The sequence below is a fragment of the Ochotona princeps genome, chromosome 5, assembly GCF_030435755.1.
Source record: "Ochotona princeps isolate mOchPri1 chromosome 5, mOchPri1.hap1, whole genome shotgun sequence".
Taxonomy (NCBI): Eukaryota; Metazoa; Chordata; class Mammalia; order Lagomorpha; family Ochotonidae; genus Ochotona; species Ochotona princeps.
In genome coordinates, this window is record NC_080836.1 from 9036043 (window position 1) to 9062224 (window position 26182).

Genomic DNA, 26182 nt, shown 5'->3' on the forward strand with positions numbered 1-26182 from the left:
GCTATCTGGAAGTCAGCAACAATAAGAAAGTTTGAATGCCTGAGGGGAAAATGAGCTGTCAAGAGATATGCCCTGGTAAGGCAAGAGCCCCAACGTGTCAAGCAGGACCAAAGATTCACCTTCACTACACAGCTTCGTCTCCAGGTCCCCTAAAGTACGGCAACGTCCACCACTTCCACAGGCAGACCGCAAAAAAGAACACCCCTGCCTCAAGGTCCCTTGCGATGCAGGCCTGAGAAACAGACCCAGGTTTCTCTCCTGCGACAGGCACCCGTCTTCCTAGACCCAACCCCTCAACAGAAGGACACAGCTACACTTCCGAGAACCTCCATCCAGCTCCAGGCACAGGGGCCAGGGGAGCAAGGTGGCCGGTGGTGAGGTCTCTGCTTGCACACCTGCAGGCAGGCCTCTCCGCTCCATTCCTCAGCAGGCTACAGCACCGAGCTCTGTTTTACACCAGGAGACTCAACGCAGGCAGAGTGCCACCAAGTCCGACTGAGAGTGGGATGAGAACTGGAGGGCTGATTGAGCAATGAGATCTGCAACGCCAGCTGCAGGGCTTCCGATCTCGGTGTGGGTCTCTGTCCGGGAGCCTCGGGGGACTCCAGGGGCCCACGCTTAACCCTAACATGGCGTCCACTTATGAAGCATGAAGGTGGTGAACAACTCTTGGTACACACAATAAATCGGAAGTTTAAAAAAATGAATTTAAAACAACCTAAAAGTGTTTGTTGTTGGTCTCCGTTGCCCAGACTGCCAGGGGAGTACACCTATTTGATCTGGGGAGGCTGCAGGGGTGTGTGTGGGGTACGCCTTCTTGGATCATCAACTCCAGCTTCCGGCACGTGGCCAACACACGTGGCAAAGCACAAGCCAAGGGTCTTCCGCACTCCCAGAGGAATTCTCACTAGTCACGGAGGAGCCCCAATCCAACGGAACCCCATATTGAGGAAAGGCTGAGATAAGGCTTGGGCCCCTCAAAGTTCTGCTTCATTCAGTGTAACCCCACCCCCTCAGTCAGTGGGAGGCAGACTTGGCAACGGAAGCTAGCATCATAAAATGGTGCAGTAATAGAAGTAACTGGACCAGGAAGAGGAGGCATCTGCTCCAATGATGTCATAGCCATTGGTGGCCACAGGGGGGTGGGACTGGTCATGCAGCCGTGTGTCAGGAGTAATGATTGTAGAGGGGCGGGGAATGAAGAGTGCCATTCTGGAAACAGTGCTGTCGAGACGCGATGTACTCCGCGTAACTGATTGTCACCTTCTCGCTCCGATACCTGTACAAGGAAACAGGACAGGGTGTTAGGACTCAAACACTTCCTTCTGCAACGCCACTCAGCAGAGAAAACCAAAAGCTTATTCCACATTTGAAAGAATGGAAGACCAAGAGCAATCTTACTTACAAAAAATGAAAAGACAGCACAAGAAAACAATGTTGTTATTACACATGAACAGGATGAAAAAGCACAACCACGATCCACCCTGAGAATGTGTTCCAGCACAGCCCACCTTCAAACTCTACATATGCTCATCGTAAGCAGCCTGGAAGCAATCTGCTACTGGGGTCTGCATGAAGAATGTCAAAGTCAAATTAAATGGGTGGCAGATTGGAAGATGGCTGGCTGCACCAAAACCCAGTGTACACTGTGAGTCCACTTTCAGGTTAAAAGGAGATAAACTGGACAAAAATGCAACCTCCATTTGCAAAAGAGCAACAAACAAGTCATTATAACTAAAAGGGGCACAGATACCTAATTCTGGGTCAAATTCTGATGAAATCAGGTTATAGGATCCTCGGGGCTATATAAGACAGGTCTCAATCCCCAGATGAATATGCCATATCACAGGGTCATCAGAACAGAATCCATAGCACTTTGGCTTTGCTCTGGAAAGAGCCATGAGTCAGGATGCGGAAGCATGGGGTGTTACAAACCTATGGAGCCTACTACAGACCACAGGAGCTGGGTGACAATCCTTACCCAGAGCCATCTCTTTCCCACTGTAATCACTTCTCCACTGCAAGGTGATTATTCCTGAATTTTGACAGGGAAATGGCTGTTCAAATAAATTGTAATAATAATAATAATAATGCTTTGCATTTGAAGCATTTTGTTGTTGTTGCTGTTTTAAATTTTGGAATTCAAAGCATTTCGAAAACACTGGGTTATCTTCTGAACAGACCTGTGAGGCTAGCGTATTATTCTTCAGCATGTTATAGGAGAGGGCCCAACACAGGTCCAAAGGAGCTAAACTCCTCAGAGCTGCCGATTCTAATAGGGACAGGGAGAGAGCTGACATCTACTGGTCACCTACAATGTGGCTTGGCACAGGTCTCGTCTACACGTCACCATACCACATCCTAAAGTAATACCAAGGTGCTGTCGTTCCCACCTTACCAACAGGAGACAGGCCCAGAGAGCCACACTAACTGGCCCCAGTTTGGCTTAGGGATTCAGACCCTAAGCTCATGCACCTTCTGAGATACTAGGCTGCCTCCCCAAGGAAGGGCTGTCTACAAACAGGGGAGCCATTAATGTTTCATAAAAAGTATTTTCTCTCCCTCACCTACACCCCCTGTCACCTGACGCACAGGTGGTCAGGAGACAGCACTTGGCTGACCCTGAAATTCCACACTGTGAGCCTTCCCTCGTAACTTCAGTGTTTCCTGCATCCTCTAACAGGCCTGCCAAAGAAACCCATGACCTGCTGAGCAGGCTTCACCCCCAGCCCCGCGACTGCCATCACATCAGCTGTGGTTGCTGAGCCATCTGTCTCTGGTGCCACTGCCTCCTCAGAGCTTAAGCCTCACCTATACTTCTTTGCTTTGGGACATTAGCAGAGACATTTTTTTTTTTCCTCCCTTCCTCTCTCCCCTCCAGAGTATCCTCCATCCAACACCATCTAAATTAAAATGGCAAGGACACTGAGACACCGGCTTACCTGGTGAGCTTGATCGTTTTTCTGAATTCACTGGTGATGGGAGCCTTAAAGCCACCTTTCCTGAGCAAGGAGTCTATTGTCTGGATCTGATCCCAGTCTGAGAAGAGAAGCCACATGGAGGTCAGCACACAAGCATGCCAGAGGATCACGTGCCTGAGTGTGGCCAGTGCAGGGACAGAGATGAGATTCCAGCAGCAGCACAGTCGGTTAGGCAGAGGATGCCCAGAGGCACTGACCCCACATACCTGGAGCCCAATCTGCCTTTCCTGACAGTCCAGTGGAGACTGAGACATGAGGTCCCAGCCTGACAAAAGCCATGCGGCTGTCCACAGGCTCCCTACTCCTGCATCCTTTCTGGAAGATGTAATCCCAGTATAATTCTCTAGGAACATAGTCCCAGCTTAGACTGGCCAGCTGTCCTAATGCTGGTACCCAGGGCTACTGTGTGGGAGAAGAGGAATTCAAATTTGGCAGCGCATATTCTTTTGTATGGCTTGCCTTCAGTCTGGTCCTTTCGAGAAGTACTGTTTTCTACGACAGAGGACTGACAGCAGCAAGGAGGTCTTTCCTTTAGGAAGGATGACAGAGTTGATCACACACGTGGGAGGAAACCTTAAAGAGTCATAACACGCACTTCCACAAAGTTTCTGAAACAACCCACCTTATGCCTATGCTGTTTTTACACATTATTCTGACAGTTTATAAAAGAAACAAACAAAAAAAAGACTACCCTAACTAAATATACTATATCCTGGAAACATTTCATTTCTTTAAGAAATGTATCTTTATACATATTTTTAAAAGAAAGATTTTTTTTATTGGAAAGTCAGATTGACAGAGAGAAGGAGAGAGAGAAAGATCTTCCATCTGCTGGTTCACTCCCCAAATGGCAGCAACAGCTGGAACTGGGCCGATCCAAAGCCAGGAGCCAGGAGCTTCTTCCAGGTCTCCCATGCGGGATGTGGAAGGAAGTTGAGTAGCCAGGATATGAGCTGGTGACCATATGGGATCCCAGCAGATGCAAGGTGAGAATTTAAGCCCCTAGGCTACCACGCTGGGTCCCAATTTTCATTTCTCCAACCAACTTTAAATGGCAAAACTATTTGCCTACATTACTGTATGCATTTCACCATTAAAAGGCCTCTTAAAAAAAAAAAGAGAAAAGAAAAATTAGGACCCAGTGCAATGGCTCAGCAACTAAATCCTTGCTTTGCAAATGCCAGGATTCCATAATAATTACCAGTTTTTGTTCCAGCTGCTCCACTTCCAATCCAGCTCTCTGTGGCCTGGGAAGACAGTAGAGGATGGCCCAAAGCCTTGGGACCCTGAACTTGTGAGGGAGACGTGAAAGAAGCTCCTGGCTCCTGGTTTGGCTTTGGCTCAGCTTTGGACATTGTGGCCATTTGGGGGTAAAACAACAGATAGAAGATCTCTGTCTCTCCTTCTCTCTGTAAATCTGCCTTTGCAATAAAAAATCTTTAAGAGAAAAAGTCTTACGGAATATCTCATTGTAAAAGACCTCCTTTCTGGGTCTGGCACTATGGCCTAGCGGCTAAAAGTCCTCGTGTTGAACGCCCCGGGATCCCATTTGGGCGCCGGTTCTAATCCCGGAAGCTCCACTACCCATCAAGCTCCCTGCTGTGGCCTGGGAAAGCAGTCAAGGACAGCCCAATGCATTGGGACCCTGCACCCGTGTGGGACACACGGAAGAGGTTGCTGGTTCCTGGCTTCGGATCGGCACAGCACCAGCCGTTGCGTTCACTTGGGGAGTGAATCATTGGATGGAAGATCTTCTTCTCTATCACTCCTCCTCTCTGTATATCTGACCTTGTAATTAAAATAAAATAAATCTTAAAAAAAAGACTTCCTTTCCGTGTCACATCCACACTTCTGAAAAAGGTTAAACACCCACAAAGAACCAATAAGGCAATGGCTTTGCTCACAGTAAGCTCGTCTTAACTGGGTATTTTTCTCGACTCCAGGTTCACACTCAAGAAATACTGTGTTTTACATATTAGTTTCAAAAATAGACTAATTCCGAGAAAGAAAGAGAACTGGGTTACACGTCAGAGAATGAACAACATCTACAGGTGTGTTTCTAGTTCTCAGAGAAAACGACCTAACCCATTTTCTGCCTTTAACATCTCCATTTTAAAAACTTACTAGTGGCCCGGTGCAGTAGCCGAGTGGCTAAAGTCCTCCTTGCCTTGCATATGCTGGGATCCCATATGGGTGCTGGTTCATGTCCCAGTGGGCCCACTTCCTATCCAGCTCCCTGCTGGTGGTCTGGCAAAGCAGTAGAGGGTGGCCCAAAGCCTTTGGATCCTGCAACCATGTGGGTGACCCCGAAGAAGCTCCTGGCTCCTGGTTTCGGACAGGCTTAGCTCCGGCCATCGTGGTCACCCTAGGAGTGAACTAGTGGAGGGGAGATCTTCCTTTCTGTCTCTCCTCCTCTCTGTATATCTTTAAGTAAATCTTAAAAAAAAAGAAAAAAGTTACTAGCTCAGGAGTCATTGCTAAACAGCGGTTTTGCCCTTGGTTAAGTGTCACAATATTTAATGATTTCACAATCAGAATGGCAATATCCATTTTCCAGGTCAAGCTATTAAGGGGGCAAGAAATGAAAACTGCTCAGTGTTTGAGAAGCAGGCAGGAAGCGTTTGAGAAGCAGGCAGGAAAGGAAAGTGGTATTCCTTACTCTCTTTTTTGGGAGTTCATCCCTCTCTACAGGAATCCGTGAGGCAGTGGGTAAGAAGCCACACACTGCTAGTGGGCGCCTGGAGGGCAGAGGACACATGTCCTGCCCTCTCCAGGGCACCACTGGGACTCATACTCCCCACTAAAATGCCTGTGCCTGACTCACCTTGTTCCTTAGCAACCTCAGGTAAATATGTGGCTGTACGCTTGACGCCTTTTTCATTGATGAATTCAATTCGAATCCCATGGACCCCTACCTACAGAAAAATACAACCAAGTACAAGGCATTTACTTACTCTTGATAGGACTTCTCCAATCACCTACACACACTTGTGAATCGACACTTTCCCGACCAGTGTCCTGACCCAGATCCACAGAGCGGAACCTCTTGCTTTTTATGATTCTCAAGCTCTCTGAGAATGTTAAGGTTGTAGAAATAAATTCTTCAAAGAGCTCAGATAGGGGGCCGGCATTCTGGTACAGCAAGTTAAGCTGCCACCTTGCCAGAAACCCATACTGGTGTCGGTTTGAGTCCCCGCTGTTCCACTTTGAATCCAGTTCCCTGCTAACATGTCTGGGAAAGCAGAAGATGGACCTAGTTCTTTGGTTCCCGCACCCATGTGGGGAACCAAGCCAGATGGAGCTCCTGGCTTCAGCTTGGCTCAGCCCTGGCTATTGTGGCCCTCTGGAGAGTGAACCAGTAAGAAGGAAGATTTCTCTGGGTTGCTTCCTCTTTCTCTGTCACTCTACTTTTTAAATAAAAAGAGAGAAAGCTCACCCAATAATTTTGAATATTTTACCCCATCCCATTAAATGCACATGCCACAGATTTAATCTGGGTACATAGCTGTTCTTAACTGATTCTTCATGGAAACTTTCACTGGTGCTCTTACAAGAGGGACCTGGGCTATTTCCCTTCATCCCAGTTCTTATTAGATGGGGAGAGGGATTACAGAACATGGTGGGCCATGAAGAAACACTTCTGTCTCTTCTCACTCATGCCACAGCAGCACCTTTCCGTTACCCGCGCTGCCCACCATGGGTTCCAAACTCAGCCTGCACATTCTCAGACCCTCTCTCAATGAAGGAGATACATTACCATGTACTAACCCGAACCCAAATGCAACGAGAGATGCAGAGTTCCAAATGCGGCTGTTCTCACCTCCCAGTCCAGGTAATCACTGGCATCCTCAAAGTTAGTAAGGAGGGAGACAGAGCAGAAAAGTTTAGGCAGCTCCTCTCGGGTCAGGGGGGGAAATCGGCTGTCCTTAAGTGCACTGGAGGGGGACAGAAAATACGAGTGAGGCTGCTCTGGAGCTGGGAGCCGACATCACGTGCCACAGAGCCCACAGCTATGAATCCTTAGGCACCCAACAACATTAACCCATTCACACTAAGTGTCTACACCTGAACTGGCACGTGACCCATAAGGTCACAGCCCTCGTGTTTCCTGATTACCAAGAAGAGAACGCTCCACGTGGCATTTAGAAGACACACATGGCTGCTTCTGAGTCTAGTCAGTCATTTATGATTTTTAACATCCGGTGTTTTTACCTGGTTAACGTGTATTCCCTGAGTCCTGAGTGAAGATTCATGGCTGAGAAGGTTCCAATGCAGCCACGAAGCCGCTTGTCCCGCCCTGTCTTCCATGTCACAAAGAGTGGACTAAAAAAGCAGAACACAAGACATTCTCCAGGCCCAAGTGAATCACTTAGGGGAACACCATCTTTCGGCTTTGCCCCTGCTCGACCCAAGGGCAGCCTAAGGCGACACGGGGAAAGGCCCTCCTCTCTATGTGACAACCCTGGGTTCCATGTTGATAGCTCTAACTCACTTACACATCACATTTATGTAGTATTTTCCTCTTCCTCTGGTTAGGTCTCAATGTGTTCTTATAATTCTCCATGCTCTCTTGTTTACCTTGTTTTTATGGGTAGCCACAGTTCCCAGCTCCATCCTTCATGGTTACCCACCTGCCCGCACACCCACATTATTCCCGTAATTACACCTGCTCCTAGTAACTACAAATATTTCCTGCTTTTAAGTGTTCAGAAGAGAAAACAACGTGTCCTCCACAAAACTTCTTAGCATTTGACACTTCAGTTCCTGGGCCGAGTTCACTAAGCTCTATCAAGCCAACAGTGACAGCCATTTCAGGAGAGGCAAGGGCTAGAGCCCCTGCTTAAGACCCCACCACACTCCCGTGGTGACCTTTTTCTTGCATCTCTGTTACAAACATTCCCAGATCTCTCACCTCTCACATTTTCCTTCCAACAAAGAACTGACATGGCCGCAGCCACAGTTACTGTCCTCAAGCCTAGTCAGAAAGTTACAAAGACTTCCACGGCCTGCGAGGCGGAAACACAAATTCCTGAACACAATATTCCAAACCCTACAGGCCAAGGGCAAGGGCACCTGGTTCTTTCAAGTATGTATTCTTCTGAGTGGGACATCTTGGTGCCACCCCAGCTCACAGTCACTAGCTGGCCAGTTCTGAGTTTTCTGACAAGATGCCACACAGCATTATTTCTCTAAAAGGGCAGCACATTTTTTGTCCTTTTCTTTTTCCATAATGCGAACTAGTAACTGGTTTTAGTGCGTGATATGCCAATTCAATCAATTTTTTTCTTTTTCTTAAACAAATCTTTTTCTTATCATCTACTGCCTGTACCAATAGTTGGGGAATGAACAATATTAGATCAACACATATTTCAAGAAATAACCCTAAAAATAAGCCTCAGGAAAGAGCAATGCACTCTTCACAGTGCATTCAAAGCCACCTCCAGGTCAGAAGAGATGTTCTACAAGGCACCAGAGGCCTTGAGCAGGCTCAGGACACACAGTGGAGCAGGTCACTGCCTATGATGCTCCCATTCCTGTATCCCGCTAACGTGCCTGGAGAGTAGCAGAGGCTGATCCAAGTGCTTGGACTCCTGACACCTGTGTAGGGAACCAGGTTGGCATCCAGGTTCCTGGTTTCAGCCTGACCTAACCCTGGCTGTTGCAGGTATTTGGGGAATGAACCAGCAGAAAAAAGATCTCTTTCTATGTCACTCTGCCATTCAAATGAATGAGTGAATGAATGAATGACTAAATAAATAGAATCTCCAACATTACGTGCGTCCCCAGTGGTGTGCTGTCTCCAAATCTCAAGGTGTAATGACCTAGCCACTGCTGTGTGAACCAACAGAAGACAACATTACCAGCAACCCTATCAGACCTACACCCCCATCCAAACAGAACCTCGGCCCCTCCCCTTCCTGATCCACTCAGTTTTCTCAATACCATCCAGACATTTCTCTTCATTCGTTTCCCACCATCCTTTGCTTGAAGGACATTAAAGCGTTAGAAGCAGTTGGCCCTCTCAAAGAATGCCCCAGAAAGCTGCCCTCCCACCCACCACACTGCCCCCAGTGCCTGCATTACTCACTAGGGGTCATTGGTGAATCTAGGGAGTCGAGGCTGTGGGAAGCCATAGAGGTGACAGTAGAGTACATCAAAGCAGTAGCAGCACATCTCTGCGGTCACCACCAGATTCTTCGTGGTGTTGGCAGTTCCATTGGGCCGGGGGAGAGGGCTCAGAGCTCCCGATGCGGGATTCATTCGTGTGATGGGAGAGTTTCCAGGCCCCAGAGTTAAGTCCGATACGTTCTCCCGTCCACTGCTGCTGTCCACATGCTGGTGGTTTTGAAGAGGTCCTGAACTAGAGCCGGGAACAGTTGTGGACTGATTCCCGTGACTGTGCGTTCCACTTCCAGATAGCTTGGGTTTCTTGACCCCACAACAGCCTGCTGCCAACTTGGGCTCGAGTGGAGGAACACAACGTCTTTTTCCCATCCTGATGCGATGTTCGAGGCCTGGAATGCTGCAGAACCCTAAGTAAAAAGGGAACAGGTGAGTGCTAATTTGGGTGGTTCATTGAGAGAGGAGAGCAACAATGATGACAATAACAAAGCCCAAGTCTGCAAAGCCTAGGCAGGAGTCACCAGTGCTCCTTTCCAGTCAACCTGCGGAACGCCACAGCCAATGCGATGCACTGCAGGAGGGCAGAAAGAGACATTAAGTGCCAGACTAGGCACCCCCATCATTCCTCCAGGGAACTACTCCAACATTTTCCATAAAGCCTATTATCCCTATGGGTGGAGGCAGGCAGCAAGCAGGACCCTGTGCCCAGCACCCCTAAGGGAACAACAAGGGGTAGGTGGCAACCAGGGTGAAGCTGGGGTAGGACATCTCAAGAACAAAGGAAGACTGCCCATGACCAGCTAGGCTCAGCATCAGGTGCTGTCTCTACCCTTTTTAGAGGCTCCAAATTGAACCATCCTATTTTTATAGAACTCCAGAGGAAGTGCCAGGCCTTCCCTCACTAACCACATCCTCTCGCATTGTTAGCAACACCTTGTGTCTGCCTATGCAACCTATCAGGCCTGGATTGAAGAGGGAAAGCTCACTTGGTAGGGGGCACAGCTCCCAAGCCACAGCTCACACCCATCTTCACAGCATGCCCCATCCCAGCCCCTCCTTCATTTCCTCTAGTTCCCCTCCGAACTCAACTCTGACCTCTACACATTGCTCTACTGTTTCAAAACCCCATTCAAAGAAACTGCAACCTGGGAAAAACACTGATTCAGACCAATGACCCTGGTCTCACAGTCCTTTTGTGACGTAGCCAGGTCTGCTCTGTCATAGGCAGGCAGGCAGACACAGAGCCAGCCAGCTTAGCAAGACTTAGCAACTCAGGGGGCAGGGAGCCCTAGTGCCTCAGCTGCTGATGGCAACACAGCAGGAAGCAAAGCTTTACACTATGTAATTTTTTTTTCCTTTAAGAACCCATAGGTAAGGGCCCAGTGGTGTGGCCTATCGGCTAAATCCTCGCCTTGAACATGCCAGGATCCCATATGGGCGCCGGTTCTAATCCAGCAGCTCCACTTCCCATCCAGCTCCCTGCTTGTGGCCTGGGAAAGTAGTCCAGGACGGCCCAATGCTTTGTGATCCTGCACCCGTGTGGGAGACCTGGAAGAAGTTCCTGGATCCTGGCATTGGATCAGCACAGCACCGGCCGTTGCGGCTCAATTGGGGAGTGAATCATCTGATGGAAGATCTTCCTCTCTATCACTCTTCCTCTCTGTATATCTGACTTTGTAATAAAAATAAATAAATCTTAAAAAAAAAAAAAAAGAACTCAGAGGTAAAAATATAAGCCTCTAAGGTTCCTGAAGTCCCATCTGTTTCTCAGAAGTACCAAGCTTTTAGCAGAATCAGGAAAACAGATCCTAGCTATTTGTAAGTCGATAACATTAGTTTATAACATCCTGTGGGCCATCGTTCACTGCTTTCCCAGACACATCAGTAGAGAGTATAATCAAAAGTAGAACAGTTAAGATTTGAGTTGGCATGCTAAAATGGGATGTTGGCATTGCAAGCAGAGCTTAACCTGCCCCTATTCTACACCATTTCATTTTATTTTAAAGATTTATTTATTTTTACTGGAAAGGCAGATTAGATTTATGGAAACAAGGAAAGACAAAGATATTTCTTTTACTGGTTTACTCCCCAAATGGCCACAACAACAGAAGCTGAGCTAATCCAAAGAAGGAGCCAAAAACTTCCTCCCCAAGTCTCCAATACGCAGGTACAGGGTCCCAAGGCTTTGGGCCATCCTCTACTGCCTTCCCAGGCCATAATTAGGAAGCCAGATGGAAAGCGGGGCAGCCAAGATCAAAACCAATGGCCATATGGGATTCCGGCACTTCTAAGGGAAGGATTTAACCATTGAATCATTGCACCAGGCCATCTACAACATTTTTAATCAAACTGATTTTTTAAATATTTTTATTTTGAATTATGTGGTACTTGTTTGTATACGCTGGGATTCCCCGCCAAACCCCAACCCCCCGTCTGATTTTTCCCATTTTGTTACAGTAGTGTAGTACTTCATAAGGAATCATAATCTATCAGTCTCTTATTTAAGTGTACCCTGACACTGTTGGTACAGACAATGTCAGACAGTCCAGCACAGCACAAACTGATTTTTAAAAAATTTATTTATTTTGGGCCCGGCGGCGTGGCCTAGTGGCTAAAGTTCTCACCTTGAATGTGCCAGGATCCCATATGGGGCGCCAGTTCTAAGTCCCAGCAGCTCCACTTCCCATCCAGCTCCTTGCTTGTGGCCTGGGAAAGCAGTCGAGGACAGCCCAAAGCCTTGGAACTCTGCACCCACGTGGGAGACCTGGAAGAAGTTCCTGGATCCTGGCTTCACATAGGCATAGCACCGGCCGTTGCGGCCCACTTGGGGAGTGAATCATCGGACGGAAGATATTCCTCTCTGTCTCTCCTCCTCTCTGTATGTCTGACTTTCCAATAGAAATAAAACAAATCTTTTAAAAAATATACTTTTATTGGAAAGCGAGATTTACAGAGAGGAGTGGCAAATATGTTCTGTTGGCTGGTTCAGTCCTTAAGTAGCCACAGTGGCCAATCCAAGGAGCCAGGAGCTCTTCCGGGTCTCCCACGCGGGTGCAGGGTCCCAAGGCTTTGGAACATCCTCTACTGATTTCCCAAGCCACAAGCAGGGAGTTGGTTGGGAACTGGAGCATCCAGAACACAAACTGATACTCATATGGGATTCCAGAACTTGAGAGGTGAGGTTTTAGTAACCAAACCATTGTGTTTTCCCTCCTCCCCTCTTTTCTCCCCTCCAGGTTCATAATGTGTGTCCTTCCTCTACAACATTTTAAATCAAATTGATATTAACACACCCTATTTGTAATGCCATTCTTTCTACACTAACATGTCACTTAGTTGAACAAGATATAAATATTCTTACAAATCAGCGTTTTTTCTTTTCTGTTTTTTTTTTTTTTTAAGATTTTCCTATCTTATTGGAAAGGCAAATGTACAGAGTGGAGGAGAGACAGAGGAAGATCTTCCATCCGATGATTCACTCCCCAAGTGGCGCAATGGCTGGAGCTGCGCTGATCCGAAGCCAGGAGCCAGGAACCTCTTTCCGGGTCTCCCACGTGGATGCAGGGACCCAAGTCTTCGGGCCATCCTCGACTGCTTTCCCAGGCCACAAGCAGGGAGCTGGATGGGAAGTGGAGCTGCCGGGATTAGAACTGGAGCCCATATGGGATCCTGGTGCGTTCAAGGCGAGGACCTTAACCATTACACTATCGCACCGGGGCCTGCAAATCAGCGTTTTCATTCACTCCCCACAAATGGCTGCAACAGCCAGAGCTGAGCTGATCCAAAGCCACGAGTCAGGAACTTCTTCCTGGTCTTCCAAATGGGTGCAGGTGCCCAAGGCCTTGGACTATACTCTCAGCTTTCCCAGGCCATAAGCACAGGGCTTCATGAGTAGCAGAACAGCCAGTGTACAAACCACTACTAATACGGGATGCCAGTGCCACAACGTAGAGAGGATGAGTGTGATGTTCCAACGCTCTGGCCTTGAGTGTTTGCTTTTCAAGATTTACTTACTTATTTGAAAGAGTTAGAGGAAAAAAGAGAGAAACAGAAAGATCTTCCATCTGCTGGTTCACCCCCTAGATGGCCAGGCTGAAGCTAGCTTCATCTTGGCTTCCCACATGGGTGGGAACACTTGAGCCCTCTGCTATGGTTTCCCTCAGACCATTAGTATGGAACTTGAAAGTTGAGCAGGCTCAGCTTTAACACTGACTAACTGGCATCACATGCAGTGTCTTTACCCACTACACAACAACAGCCCAATTGTTCAGTTGTTGCTTGGGACACTTGGATTTTCACAGTGCCCGGTCCCAGGTCTGGTCCTTCTGATCCAGCCTCCCGCTTATGCGCGCCATGGGAAGCAACAGGAGCTGGTTCTAACACTTGGGTCCCTGCGCAAGGATCCAGATGGAGACACCCAGACTGAGTTCCATCTCCTGGTTTTGGCCTGGCCCATCCCTAGCTGTTGAGGGCATATGGGAAGGGAACAAGTAGATTGAAGATCTGTCTCTGCCTTTGAAATAAAATGAAAAGAAATATTTTCAAAAATTAAAGCATAAAATACTTGCACACTTCAATGTCTGGTTTAATGGGGCTCCTTTCTGAGACAGCCTGATGTACCGATACAGTCCCGTCTCTATGAGAATGCTTCTGGACATGGGTGTCACCGACAGACTGAAGACAGGGAGCCTCCGGACCTGGTCCACCCCTGAAAGTGCTGGCATCCTTATAGGCATCAGTTCAGGTCCTAGCTGTTCCACTTCCCATCCAGCTCTCTGTTTACTGGCCTGAGACAGCAGTGAAAAAATGGCTCAAAGCTTTGAGACTCTGTACCCACATGAGAAACCTGGAAGAAGCTCCTGGCTTCTAATCGGCTCAGCTCCGGCCATTGCAGCCACTCGGAGGGGGAACCAGTGGGTGAAATATCTTTGTCTCTCCTTCTTTCCTTCTCTCTGTAAATCTGCCTTTCCAATAAAATACATCTTAAAAAAAAAAACAAAAATGCTGCCTCCAGCTCCACAGGGCCTCGGTTCAAATCCTACTACCTCCAAATTAATCTCTCTGACTCACCAATCCTTGACTCCTGGGAGAACTGGAAGGGCTAAGCTAACTGACCACTCATGAAGGGCAGAGCTCAGTGCCCAGTCCTCGGTCAGTACCACTGCACCTAGCTGCTCTCACTGGGACGGCAGCTCCCGCAGTGAGGAGACCTGACTCTGCACAATAGGTGCTTCCCAAACAGGATCCCACTGACTTGTCAGAACACCTCGTAGGCAGACAGGGTTAGCTCCCTGTTTAAGAGCAGAAGCGTCAAGAACAACAACCAAGAGAATCAGTCCAGAGCCACAATGCCACACTAAGTGGCAGAAACAGGATGTGGACCACAATCCATCAGGCCGCTTCCACAACACAGGGTAAGACCTGCAGGTCAAGTTCATTAGATTCCACCCTATTCCTAAGCACACAGTAAACAAGCAAATTACCTTCCAGGGCACTCTAAAATAAACTAAGAGTTTATGGCCTTTTACCACCAAAAAAAGGACCAAGAAATATTGAAAACAAACTCCAATGTCAACATGTCAGCTCCACCTCCCCCATGCCAGGTTACCTGGGCAGAACAGTGGCCCAAGTTCTCTCCCAGCTCTGTAACCTGCGCATTACGGCGGGCAGGGGGACGTTCTCCAGAGAGCTGGAGTTTTAAGAGAGCTCTGCCTTTAGAACCCAGAATTCAAAGACCCTGAGCCACCAGCAGGTGAAAATTCTCTCAGAATTCCTGCTGCACCACACCACGCCCGAAGGCGACGCTCACCTGCACAAGAAGGTGAGCCTGCTCTTAAGTTGAGAAATCTGCCACCAGACTGATAAACACCTCACGGGAGAGCAACAAAAGGCATCCTCCAGCCACCAGGGCACACGCCTGCTCGCCATCTGGGCACTGACCTGCAGTGGGGCAGGATAGCAGGCTGACTCTCAACTATTGCTCCCAGACCAGACTCGATAGCAATGCAACCAACCAAAACCTACTGCTCACTGAGCACACAAACCGACTTGCAGTACCCAAGGGCAAGAGACCATCTATGTCACCAACAAATCACAAATTGTTTATTTAAACTTATTTAAACTCCAGGGCCAGCACTGCAGTACAACACGTCAGATTGCCCTTACCACATTGATACTTCAGGTCAGAGATCAAGTTCCAATCCTAGCTGCTCTCCTAGGGCACCTGGGAAACCAGTGCAGGATGGCTGGAGTACCTGGGCTCGCCATCTGTGTGGGTGACTTGGCTTCAGGCCGGCTCAGTGCTGGCTGCTGTGGCCACTTGGGAGTAAACTAGCATATGAAAGACACCTCTGTCATTCTAGTCTTCAAATTAATAACACTTTAAAAAACTATTATCCCTCAAAAATACCATTTCTTTTTATTGGAAAGGCAGATCAGATTTTATAGAAATTTTCCATATACTGGTTCACTCTCAAATGGTCGCAATAGTTGCAGCTGAGCCAATTCAAAGCCAGGAACCAGAGTGCAGGGTCCCAAGGCTTTGGGCCATCTTTGACTGCTTTCCCAGGCCACAAGTAGGGAGCAGGACTGGAAATGAAGCAGACAAGACACAAACCAGCATCCATACGAGATCTTGGCACTTGCAAGGTGAGGATTTAACCCTTGAGCCATTGTGTTGGGCCTCAAAACTACTACCAACTTATACTTATGGACAATTTTAGACAGAGAGAGAACAAAGATAATATTATTTTTTATTGCAAGATCAGATATATAGAGAGGAGAAGAGACAGAGAGGAAGATCTTTTGTCCAATGATTCACTCCCCAAGCAGCCACAACAGCCAGAGATGCGCTGATCCAAAGTCAGGAGCCAGAGGGTTCTTCCGGGTCTCCCACGTGGGTACAGGGTCCAAAGGGCCTGGCTTTCCCATGCCACAAGCAAGGAGCTGGATGTGAAGCAGGGCCACTGGGACAAGAATTGGCATTCATATGGGATCCTGGCATGTACAAGGTGAGGACTTTTGCCGCTAGGCTACCGCATCAGGTCCCAAAGAGGATAATATAATGAACCAGTATCTAGCTGGAACAATTTCTGCATACAAGCTTATTTCATCTGGATTTACTATCCATCTCCTCTTCCCATCCCACGTTCTCCTCCTGAACTGCTTTACTTATCTCCTAGCTTATGCTTTACGTGCTTTATAGCAAATATTAATGGAACCACAGGAAAGAACGCGAGTGAGCCACGACACAGGCAGCACACCGCATCAACTTTCTCTGTATGCTTGACTCTGACACTACTCAGCCTAGCCGGTGAGAAATAAGGGAGGCCCAGGCGCATTGCTGAGTCCTCCCTGTCTCTGTAGTACCTGCCCTCCTCACAGGTCCTCCCGACACACAGCATAGGCCACTCTGCGACTGTCCCTCCGCCAGCCAAGCAGCTGGCAAAGCAATGCCCAAGACCCAGCAACACGGGGCTTACATGCAGCATACACGCCCCACACAAGCCCTGCTGATGATCACCAACAAGCTTACCTACAGAGCTCCTAAGCATGCTACTTCAGTGTGCTTTCTTTATTCATTTCACCATCATCACCATTATTAACTTGCGCCTGTCGGAGCCTGGGTTTCACCTCTCCACACTGAAATTGTGGGTGGTGAGCTGAAGCTCCTGGTGGCTCTAGGCGCTGAATCTCACCCATGGCCATGGCCAAAGCCAGGGCGATTTTCAACCAACGCCACCCTCCTAGAACACCCAGAAGCACTGAGCAGCTGAAACAAAACCTACCTGGTGTAGAAGGAGAACCCGCAGGGCCTGGCGGCGTGGCCTAGCAGCTAAAGTCCTAGCCTTGAACGCACTGGGATCCCATATGGGCGTCGGTTCTAATCCCAGCAGCTCCACTTCCCATCCAGCTCCCTGCTTGTGGCCTGGGAAAGCAGGAGAGGACGGCCCAATGCTTTGGGACCCTGCACCCGCGTGGGAGACCCGAAAAGGTTCCTGGCTCCTGGCTTCAGATCAGCGCGCACCGGCCGTTGTGGTCACTTGGGGAGTGAATCATCGGACGGAAGATCTTCCTCTCTGTCTCTCCTCCTCTCTGTATATCTGACTTTGTAATAAAATAAATAAATCTTTAAAAAAAAAAAAAGAAGAAGAAGAACCCGCTCCTGGGGAAGCCTTTTTTGCGAGGCACAACCTACTCTTTTAGCTCTCTGGTGTCATGTGAGGTGCTGGCTAAGGAGTGTTTCCACTGAAAGTGACTAATAAAAGTACCGAGTCTTATCAACCTAAACCAAGGGATGGTTTAACATTTACTCACTGCAGGGGCCAGTGGCTGTGAGTGAGTGAAACCACCAACCATGACTCCAGCAGTCCATAAGGGTACCAACTTGTGTCCCAGCTGCTCCCCTTCCCATCCAGGTCTCAGCTAAGGTACCTGGGAAATAGCAGAAGATGGCCCAAGTGTTTGGGCCACATCACTCATGTAGGAGATCCGGATGCAGCTGCTGGCTCGGACATGACCACGTGCTGGCTCTAGAGGCCATCTGGGATATGAATCAGTGTGTAGGAAAATCTCATTCTCTGTCTTTCCCCCCTCTCTGTTAACTCTTGTCCTGAGAATGAGGTCAACTGTTATCTAATTTTACCCCTCAGTTCAATTTATGCTAGCAGCTGTTGTGCTTGCTGAAACACACTGGCAGGGTAGGAGCTGTGGCACAGCAACTAAAGCCACTGCCTGCTCCTGGCTTCTGCCTGGCTGCTGTGAGCATCTGTGTACTGAACCAGCAGACACATGACTGATTTCTCTTTGTCCCTCCTTCTCTCTTATAAAGAGAAGAAGAATAACCACAAAATGAAACACTGTTCGGTGACCAGCCCTGGCCCCAGCCCTAGGTGGGTCAAGGCTTGCCCTGATGGCGTGCTTTGCGACACTCCTGGAGAAGATTCTTCCTGTCCATGACAGGCACTGCACAAGCCACCAGGTTTATTTGCCTGGGTGACAACGGAAGATTTCAGAGATATGCGTGTGTGTGTGTGTGTGTGTGTGAGAGAGAGAGAGAGAGAGAAAGTATTAGAGCCCAAGGGGGAGGGAGGGGGAGAGGGAGAGAGAGAGAGAAGCATATGAGCCCGAGGGGGAGGGAGGGAGAGGGAGGGGGAAGGAGGGAGGGGGGAGAGAGAGAGAAAAAGAGAAAGAGTATGAGGCTGAGGGGGAGAGCATGTCAACAAGAGACAAAGAGCCCTTTCATTTGCTGGGTCACTCCCTAAATGCCAGCTAAAGCTGCCCAGAGCCAGGAGCTGGTAACTCCCCCTGCCAGGAGCACCGGCAGGAAGGTGACTCACAAGCAGGCAGCACGGGTTTGACCCAGCGCAGACCTGTGACGCCAGTATTCCCAAGTGCAGCTCTGACACACTGCATCACGACGTTCACCATGCCACCGACCACTTCTGATCAAGTTCTGATGTTTACGACAATGGCCAGACGGCCAGCTCTGACGTCAGACAGGAAGACACCCTGCCTTGTACACCCCACTCGGTAGACCGGGCTTGCTCATGGTGGCTACAAGGCTCCTCGTGAGCACACAGCAGCTCCCTTCTTCAAAGGCTCTGGGGTTGGTCTCCCTGCGGCCCACGGCTCCAACTTGCCACACAGCCACTCCACACCCTGCACCTGACTGCCGCGTCTCCACAAGCTTGGCTCCTGCTACCAGAGAATTAAGAGTGACTGAGCTCTAGGTGAGTAATGAGTGAGACATGAAAAGCACCTCGCAGTTATTACACAGTGGCTACTCCTGACGCCACTGTTACACCCTACTAATAACACACATCGGTGAGGAAAATAACACAGCTCTGAGTTCCTGCAAGTTGCTGAGAAATCAGTGCTCTGGTTAAAGCAGTTCTATTAGCAACTACCTTGCAGTCTAAAAGAGCAAACGATCAATGTGGGCTGATGATGCACTGACCTTGCTCTTGCTCCTCTGTGGAAAGCAATGGCTTCCAGTACATCACCCACTGCTCCTTTGCATTCAGAGATGCCAGACAACAAAGGAAACCAGGCAGAGAGCTGCTGAGAGTTCTAGCGCCCCAGCTCCTCACTTAAGCTTATAGACAAATGCAAAGCTCAGACTGAACTGGCAACTGGCGCTCTAACTGTCGAAGTCTCAACATACACTAAATACCACAGCTACTACTTTGTCAAACCAGATTATTTCAAACAATAACTGTATTAAAATATCCAGAGGAGGAGCAGAAACAAAGAAGGCTAGCCTGCACAAGTTGAGAGGAAGGCGACGGTCCCAAAGGCTAGGGTGTGGGACAAAAGCAAAGGCCAACAGGGCCTCTGCATCAGACAGCTGCTTGGGCTGTGCCCTCTGCCACGGGTCCATGCTGCTGTCTCCTTTGTGACAGAGCTGAGATCCAATTTAAGAATTACGTTATGGGCACTGAAATGGTACCTGAGCTGTAATTCTGGCCTACTTAGGAAACTATTCCAGGAAGCCGATGTATGAAAGCCTCACAAACATTCTGGCAACCATTAGAGGCAATTACCACCGTTTCTGAAGCCCTGTCACATACACACAGGCACACGCCAGACCACATATTCCCCCACAGGCTTCGAGGGGGACCCTTCTCTGCAAAACCCATCTACATTGAGTTACTTTTCATATTTATATATTTTATTATTTTTAAAGATTTTCATTGCAAAGTCAGATATACAGAGAGGAGGAGAGACAGAGAGGAAGAGCTTCCGTCCAATGATTCACTCCCAGAGTGACTGCAACGGCCAGTGCTGTGCCAATCAGAAGCCAGCAGCCAGGAACTTTATCCAGGTCTCCCACATGGGTGCAGGGTCCCAAGGCTTTGGGCCGTCCTCGACTGCTTTCCCAGGCCACAAGCAGGGAGCTGGGTGGGACGTGGACCTGCCAGGACTAGAATCAGTGCCCATATGGGATCCCAGGGCGTTCAAGGCGAGGACTTTAGCTGCTAGGCCATCACGCCGGGCCCGAGATTTAGATATTTTAAAGCTTCGCAGAACTATATACTCTCACATTGACTCAGATCAAAGAACAGAACATGGGAATCGGGTACTTTGTTCTGATTCCCTCTCCCTTTTCTAGGGGATTACAGCAAAATCCAACGCTCTCTGCGCCTCAGCTTGGGGCGCTGTATAGTGCACATGCTTGCCCACTGCCTCACGGGCTCAGGAGCGGTTGGGAAGCTGGAAGAACTGACAACCCCCCACTAAGGTGGGGTGACAGGAAGGACACATACCCAAGCAAGCACAGTGGTGATATTTTCCAGAGTTTTGTTTGAACTTGACACACAGGATTTTTCCCTACTTTGAAGTCTGTGGTGGAGGGTGACCTTGTGGCTGGAGGCCAAAATGTTTCCGAGGTCTATGAAGACTGAAACTGGGCCCAAGAGAGCCAAGAGCTGACTTTGAGCAGGAGCTGCACTGAGGGCAGGCGCGACGGAGGTAAGACAGCCTCTCTGGGGGTCTGTATTGGTGAGGAAAGCTGGGCAGCCACTCGTCAAGCACGAGAGGAAGAGAGAGAGAAAGAGAGAGAGAGATTGTCCCTCTGCAACACCATCAGTCACCATGGAGGGACTGATGGATAATAAAACCGCCTGAACACACGCAGAGGGTCTGCGCAGAAAGCAGCTGCAAGGACCTCATCCACACCGCTCATCTCTGACCCTCAAATCCGCACACGGGCCTGAAAGCAAAGATGGTGCCACGAGCCTCTTCTCCCTCCGTCCAAGGGGGATACTCACTGAAAGCAGAAAGTCTGTATTACCAGAGGAGCAGCTACAACAGAGGAGGGGAGCTACTTTGCCTCGGGAATGAATTTTCTTCCTTCCGATTCCATTCCTTCTTCCTGTACCTAAGGCGGAAATACAGGCGCCATGAGCCCACAGGAACCCCAGTGCCAAGGGAAGATCCGGTTGCAGAAACACAAAACAAAAAAACCACAACGGAGAAATCTCCTGGCGGTGCAGTGGGGACGGCAGTCAGCTACACAAGTGCTCCTCACTTCACAACCCTTCAAACTGCCACTCCCAGGCAGCGCCCCCTGGCCCCGGGGCCCAAGGAGAACGCTCAAGATCAAAGTCTTTACTGCACCTGAGTCTCAGGCAGGCACGCCAACTTCCCCATCATCACCAACTTGGGTCACGACTCTCTGCCGGGCCGGGATATACCATTTTCGGGCCCTCAGACGGGTTTCAGAAGACACACAGATGCCCACATCGTCTGTCAGGAAGCACTCAGTTCCTGGGCAGCCAAGGCCATCTTGTCAAGCCGGGAGAGGGTTAAGGGTCGGCCTCACTCTGGATCTGGCCTCCATCTCCTTTCACCAACTCCCCCAGACAATCCCCAACTCTCCCCACCGCCCTGGGGGGAGGGTACCACAGGATCAGGTTCATCCCTAAGATGTAAACAGGAGCTCCAGACCCCACCCACCCCATCCCAGGAGCGGGGAGTCGGGGGAGCAGTCGGAGCGAGCGAGGCGCACGGACCCGGGTTCACGTCAGGACATGGGGACGGAGGAGGGCAGGGTGGGAAGGGCGGAATGCACCGCCTGAGCAAGAGACCGGGACGAAACCCCAGGAGGAGAAAAGCGGGGGGACGACGAGGATCAGGAAGGAGGGCGGGAGGGAGGGAAGGAGGGGCCGAGGGTGGGGCCGCGGAGAAGAGGAAGAGGAAGCGCGCGCGTGAGGAGTTGAGCAGGAAAAGGCCGATGGGGAGAGGGGGACAGGCCCGGCAGGGGAGGGACAGGTGAAAGGTGGCGGAGACGACGGGTAGGGCAGCTGCGGCCGAGCCGCGGGGGTGGAATCCCGACGCCGGCGGGGGAAGGCGTGGGAGCCGCCCGAGAGACCCCCTCTCCCCAAAAGTTTCCGCAGCCCCGCCGCCGCCTCCCGGCCGCCCGCCAGGCCCGCTCGGCACCCCCCGACCGTCCGCCGGACGCGAGGCCGCGCCCGCCGCCGAGGGCCCTTCCCCCGCCCGCCGGCCCGACCACCCCGCCCGGGGACCCTCCACCCCCGGGGAGGCCGGGGAGGCCGGGGGGGGCGGCCTCGGCGGCGGCGACCCGGAGGAAGCCCGCCTCGGCGCGGAGAGGCCCCCGTGTCCCACCTTTTCTCCTGGCCCAGACGCGGCCGGGGCGGACGGGACCTCTCGCGCTCTGCCTCCTCCTCCCGCTTCATGGAGCCATGCGCCTGGGTGGGGGCTCCCGAGAGAAGTGGGCCCCGCGGACACGCGGCGCGGACGGGGCGGGGCGAAGGCGGGTGGCGGCGGTGGCGGCGGCTGGGACGGACTGGAGGTATTCCCCGGGAGGCTGGAGGACTGAGTCGAGCCGCGGCCGAGTCCGCCCGTATCCCAGCAGTCACCGGAGGCAGTGAGGTAATGGAGGAAGAATGTAGGGAGTCCTCCAGCGGACCACACGCCCTCTAGCGAGCGCCCAGGAACCATAGATATCAGGAAGCTATCGGAGCGCCGCCCAGCTCGCGTCACGTGGCCAGAGTCCCCGCCCCACTCGCGTCACGTGCTCTGCCTTGCCGCCCCTTACTGGCTGGCTCTGAGTCTGCGGGACTGAATTTAGGAGGCTGCTGTCTACTCCAAGGGCCGGATCGCATGCAGTTGGGATAAAGAGGGAACCACGAGGGAGAAAGACGGGGGTGCAAGCCAGGATCGTCCCTTATAGGGTGCAGACCGGGCAGGGAGCCCCGCCAGCTTGGCAGGCTGTCCTCGCAGTGCATGCTGGGCGGCTGCCGCTGCGAGCAGGCAAAGAGCATGCCGGAAGTTGTAGTCCGGCCCCGCGGCGGCGGCGGCATTGTGCCTGGCTCCGTCAGGTCCAGGTTCCGGCCGCGAGCGAGCTGGGGACTGCCGCCGGGAGAGACCCCCGCACTGAGGTGCCAAGGCTCCCTCCTGTCCTCCCCCGCCCCGCTCCGGTCGCCTCGTCAGATTCCCCGGCCGTGGCCTTCCAGCGAGCCTGTAACGGTCGGCTCGGAATACCTTGAATCAAGCAGCCGGGTGCACCTTGAAGGGCACGGGCGCCGCCAGCCTGCATCAGTCAGGAGGCCGTCCCCGTCCCTCAGCCCCGGGAGCCCCAGCGAGAGATGCCCTAAGTAGAGTCTTGGCTGGACAGGATTGTGCAGTAGACCATGGGAGGCCCAGGCCTCTGCAAACAGCGAGCTGCTTTCCCTAACAGCGCCAAACCTAACATGCTCCAGGTCCTCTCTAGCCAAAAACATGGCCTGTTTCCAGATGGCGACGGTGTTGTCCAGATGGGGCCGTGTGTCTTCCAAGGCCCGCGTAAAATGTGAACTAAAAGAAAATGCAATGCACACCTCACAGAGACTTGGAGGACTATGCTCCGTAGAACGGGCTTCTTAAAACAAAAAAATCTACAGCAGTCTTCATCATTGCAAGGAAGTGCTTCTCTGATGTGAGTCCGCTGCGAAAGCTCTGATTGCCGAGTTCTGACACCTCCACTGTCTGCCAGAGAAACTACAAATTATGGTGAGATGGCCCCCAGCCAAAGTGCCAGGAGGCAGAAAGCCAGAAGGCACTTTCCATGTTGGTTGTCTTCAGGGTTTCTGAAGGCCAATTTCCGACTTAAAAAAAAAATCAGAAATAAATTTCCCACAGTGATTATCTTTCCAGCCCAAAGTCTTAAAAAAAAAAAAACCTCATTTGGAAAGGAGGTTTGGTCTATTGCTCCCTGGGTGGTGCTGTGTGGTCATTAAAGGCTTGGAGATAAGGGAGTTATTGCTCCCTAGTTCCAAAGCTGCCACGAGGTAAATAATGCACCAAGTCACACTTGAAACACTCCCAAATTAACACAGAAAGTGGCCCTTGCCCTCAGCCTCCAAAAGGGAAGTTTTGGGGAGGACTCCACACGGTGGCAAATCAAGCTAATCCTCTGTTCTGTGGCACTGGCATGTCATTCGGACACTGGTTTGAGTCTCAGCTGCTCCATTTCCAATTCAGTTCTTTGTTAATGGCTTGGAAAAGCAGCAGAGAATGGCCCAAGACTTGGGACCCTGCACTGCATGGGAGACCAAGAAGAAGCTCCTGGCTTTGAGTCAGCTCAGCTCCTGCTGTTGTGGCCATTTGAGAATGAACCAGCTGGTGGAAGATCTCTGTCACTCTTTCTCTGAAATTTACCTTTCAAATAAAATAAATAGATAAATCTTAAAAAAAAAAAAAAAAGGTTTTGTTGCTAAGGGGGGAGGCAGATGCTGTATTTTCTTGTTTCCTGAAGATCCCATAGACACCTGCTCCATGGCAGATATGCAGCTGTGATGTGCAGCCCAAGTGCCTAAAAAAAAAACAGAAGGCAATAAGCAATGGGCAAATAATTGGAGACGGAGAACAGCAGTAAAGCCCTCAGGGTGATCCCAAAATGCTATGGCAGACGTGTGACACAGCCATACTCCTGTTATCAGAATGCCCCCTAAAAGGTCCTCTCTAGGTTTTGAGGGACAGTTCCCCATTGGTTTTTACCTGGAACACCCAGGAATTATGCTAATGGGGACAAGAGTTTGACCTAATCAAGACGCCCCACATCCCACGTTGGGGTGTCTGTGTTTGGGTCCAGGATTCAAGTCCTCACTGCATTGTTACTAATTCCACTTGCCCACTCGCAAGCACCCAGGGAGGCAGCAGGTGGGGACCCCACTCTCTGGGCCTCCTCATCCGTGTGGAAGCTCTGGATTGAGTACCTGCCACCTCCTCCTGTCTTTACCCTGCTCCACCCAGAAGGCTGGCCCAGCAGGTAGAAGCTCTTATTCTATACCTCGCCAAATAACTAAATAAGCAGCTGTGATAATTAGGAGAGTCCTCAGGGATAATCCATAGGTATACAATCCAGTCCTAATGGGAAGTACTTGCAAACAGTTCCGTGGGACAGTGACATGGGCTTATCTGTGAAATGGGGACACAGCGGGACTGAATGCATGGTTTGTTAGAGTTAAGTAAGTCTGCATGTATAAAGCTGTTGTAGGATTAGCATGTCAAAGATGAGAGCTGTACCGCATAAATTTATTTTTATAAAGATTTTATTTATTTTTCTTACAAAGTCAAATATACAGAGAGGAAGATCTTCCATCCGATGATTCATTCCCCAAGTGAGCGCAACGACCAGTACTGAGCCGATCCGAAGCCAGGAGCCAGGAACTTCCTCCAGGTCTCCCACACAGGTTCAGGGTCCCAAGGCTTTGGACCGTCCTAGACTGCTTTCCCAGGCCACAGGCAGGGAGTTGGATGGGAAGTGGAGCAGCTGAGATTGGAACCAGCGCCCATGTAGGATCCCAGTGCATTCAAGGTGAGGAATTTAGCCACTAGGCCACTGCACCGGACCCCATAAGTTTATTTTAAAAGATTTGTTTATTTATTTTTTTAAGATTTATTTATTTTTTTATTACAAAGTCAGATATGCAGAGAGGAGGAGAGACAGAGAGGAAGATCTTCCCTCCGATGATTCAATCCCCAAGAGAACCGCAATAGCCGGTGCTGTGCCAATCCGAAGCCGGGAACCAGGAAACTCTTCCAGGTCTCCCACACGAATGCAGGGTCCCAAAGCATTGGGCCGTCCTCTCCTGTTTTCCCAGGACACAAGCAGGGAGCTGGATGGGAAGCGGAGCTGCTGGGACTAGAGCCGGCGCCCATATGGGATCCTGGCGCGTTCAAGGCGAGGACTTTAGCCACTAGGCCACGCCGCCGGGCCCTCCTATCATGCTTCTTGCAGACCTGATTCTTGTGTGTGCTTGCCAGTGCAGGGTCTGGCACAATCCATTGCCCCAGTCAGCTGCTGCATATCCCAGGCCCATGATTTATTTATTTTTATTGGAGAGACAGATTATAGAGAGAAGGAGAGACAAAGAGAAAAATCTTCCATCTGATGGTTCACTCCCCAAGTGACCACATTGGTCAGTGCCAAGCTGAATCAAAGTCAGGTAGCAGGTGGCATCCTCTACTGCTTTCCCAGGCCACAAGCAGAGAGCTAGCTGGGAAGTGAAGCAGCCCGCATGTGAAGTGGTACCCATATGGGATCCCAGCACTTGAGGGGGAGGATTAGTCAT

General features: G+C 50.4%; 1 protein-coding gene and 1 non-coding gene across 6 annotated transcripts; both read right to left on the reverse strand.

Moving 5' to 3' along the window:
- Nucleotides 1–968: 968 nt before the first annotated feature.
- AMMECR1L (AMMECR1 like) lies at nt 969–22418 on the reverse strand. Of its 5 annotated transcripts, none has more exons than XM_058664362.1 (8): nt 22233–22418; nt 20876–20985; nt 9070–9514; nt 7194–7304; nt 6802–6916; nt 5806–5896; nt 2943–3039; nt 969–1279 (listed from the first exon to the last, which is right to left on the reverse strand). In XM_058664362.1, the coding sequence occupies exons 3-8, from the start codon at nt 9474–9476 to the stop codon at nt 1168–1170; spliced, it is 933 nt and encodes a 310-aa protein (XP_058520345.1). In that variant the 5' UTR covers nt 9477–9514; nt 20876–20985; nt 22233–22418; the 3' UTR covers nt 969–1167. The 5 variants fall into 5 exon arrangements, with proteins under 5 accessions (XP_058520345.1, XP_058520347.1, XP_058520346.1 ...); XM_058664364.1 differs by lacking the exon at nt 22233–22418 and adding an exon at nt 21302–21436; XM_058664363.1 differs by lacking the exon at nt 20876–20985.
- Nucleotides 16714–16840, reverse strand: LOC118757974 (small nucleolar RNA ACA64). The gene has a single exon (XR_004995475.1). It is a non-coding gene; the product is annotated as a small nucleolar RNA ACA64 (small nucleolar RNA).
- Nucleotides 22419–26182: the final 3764 nt, after the last annotated feature.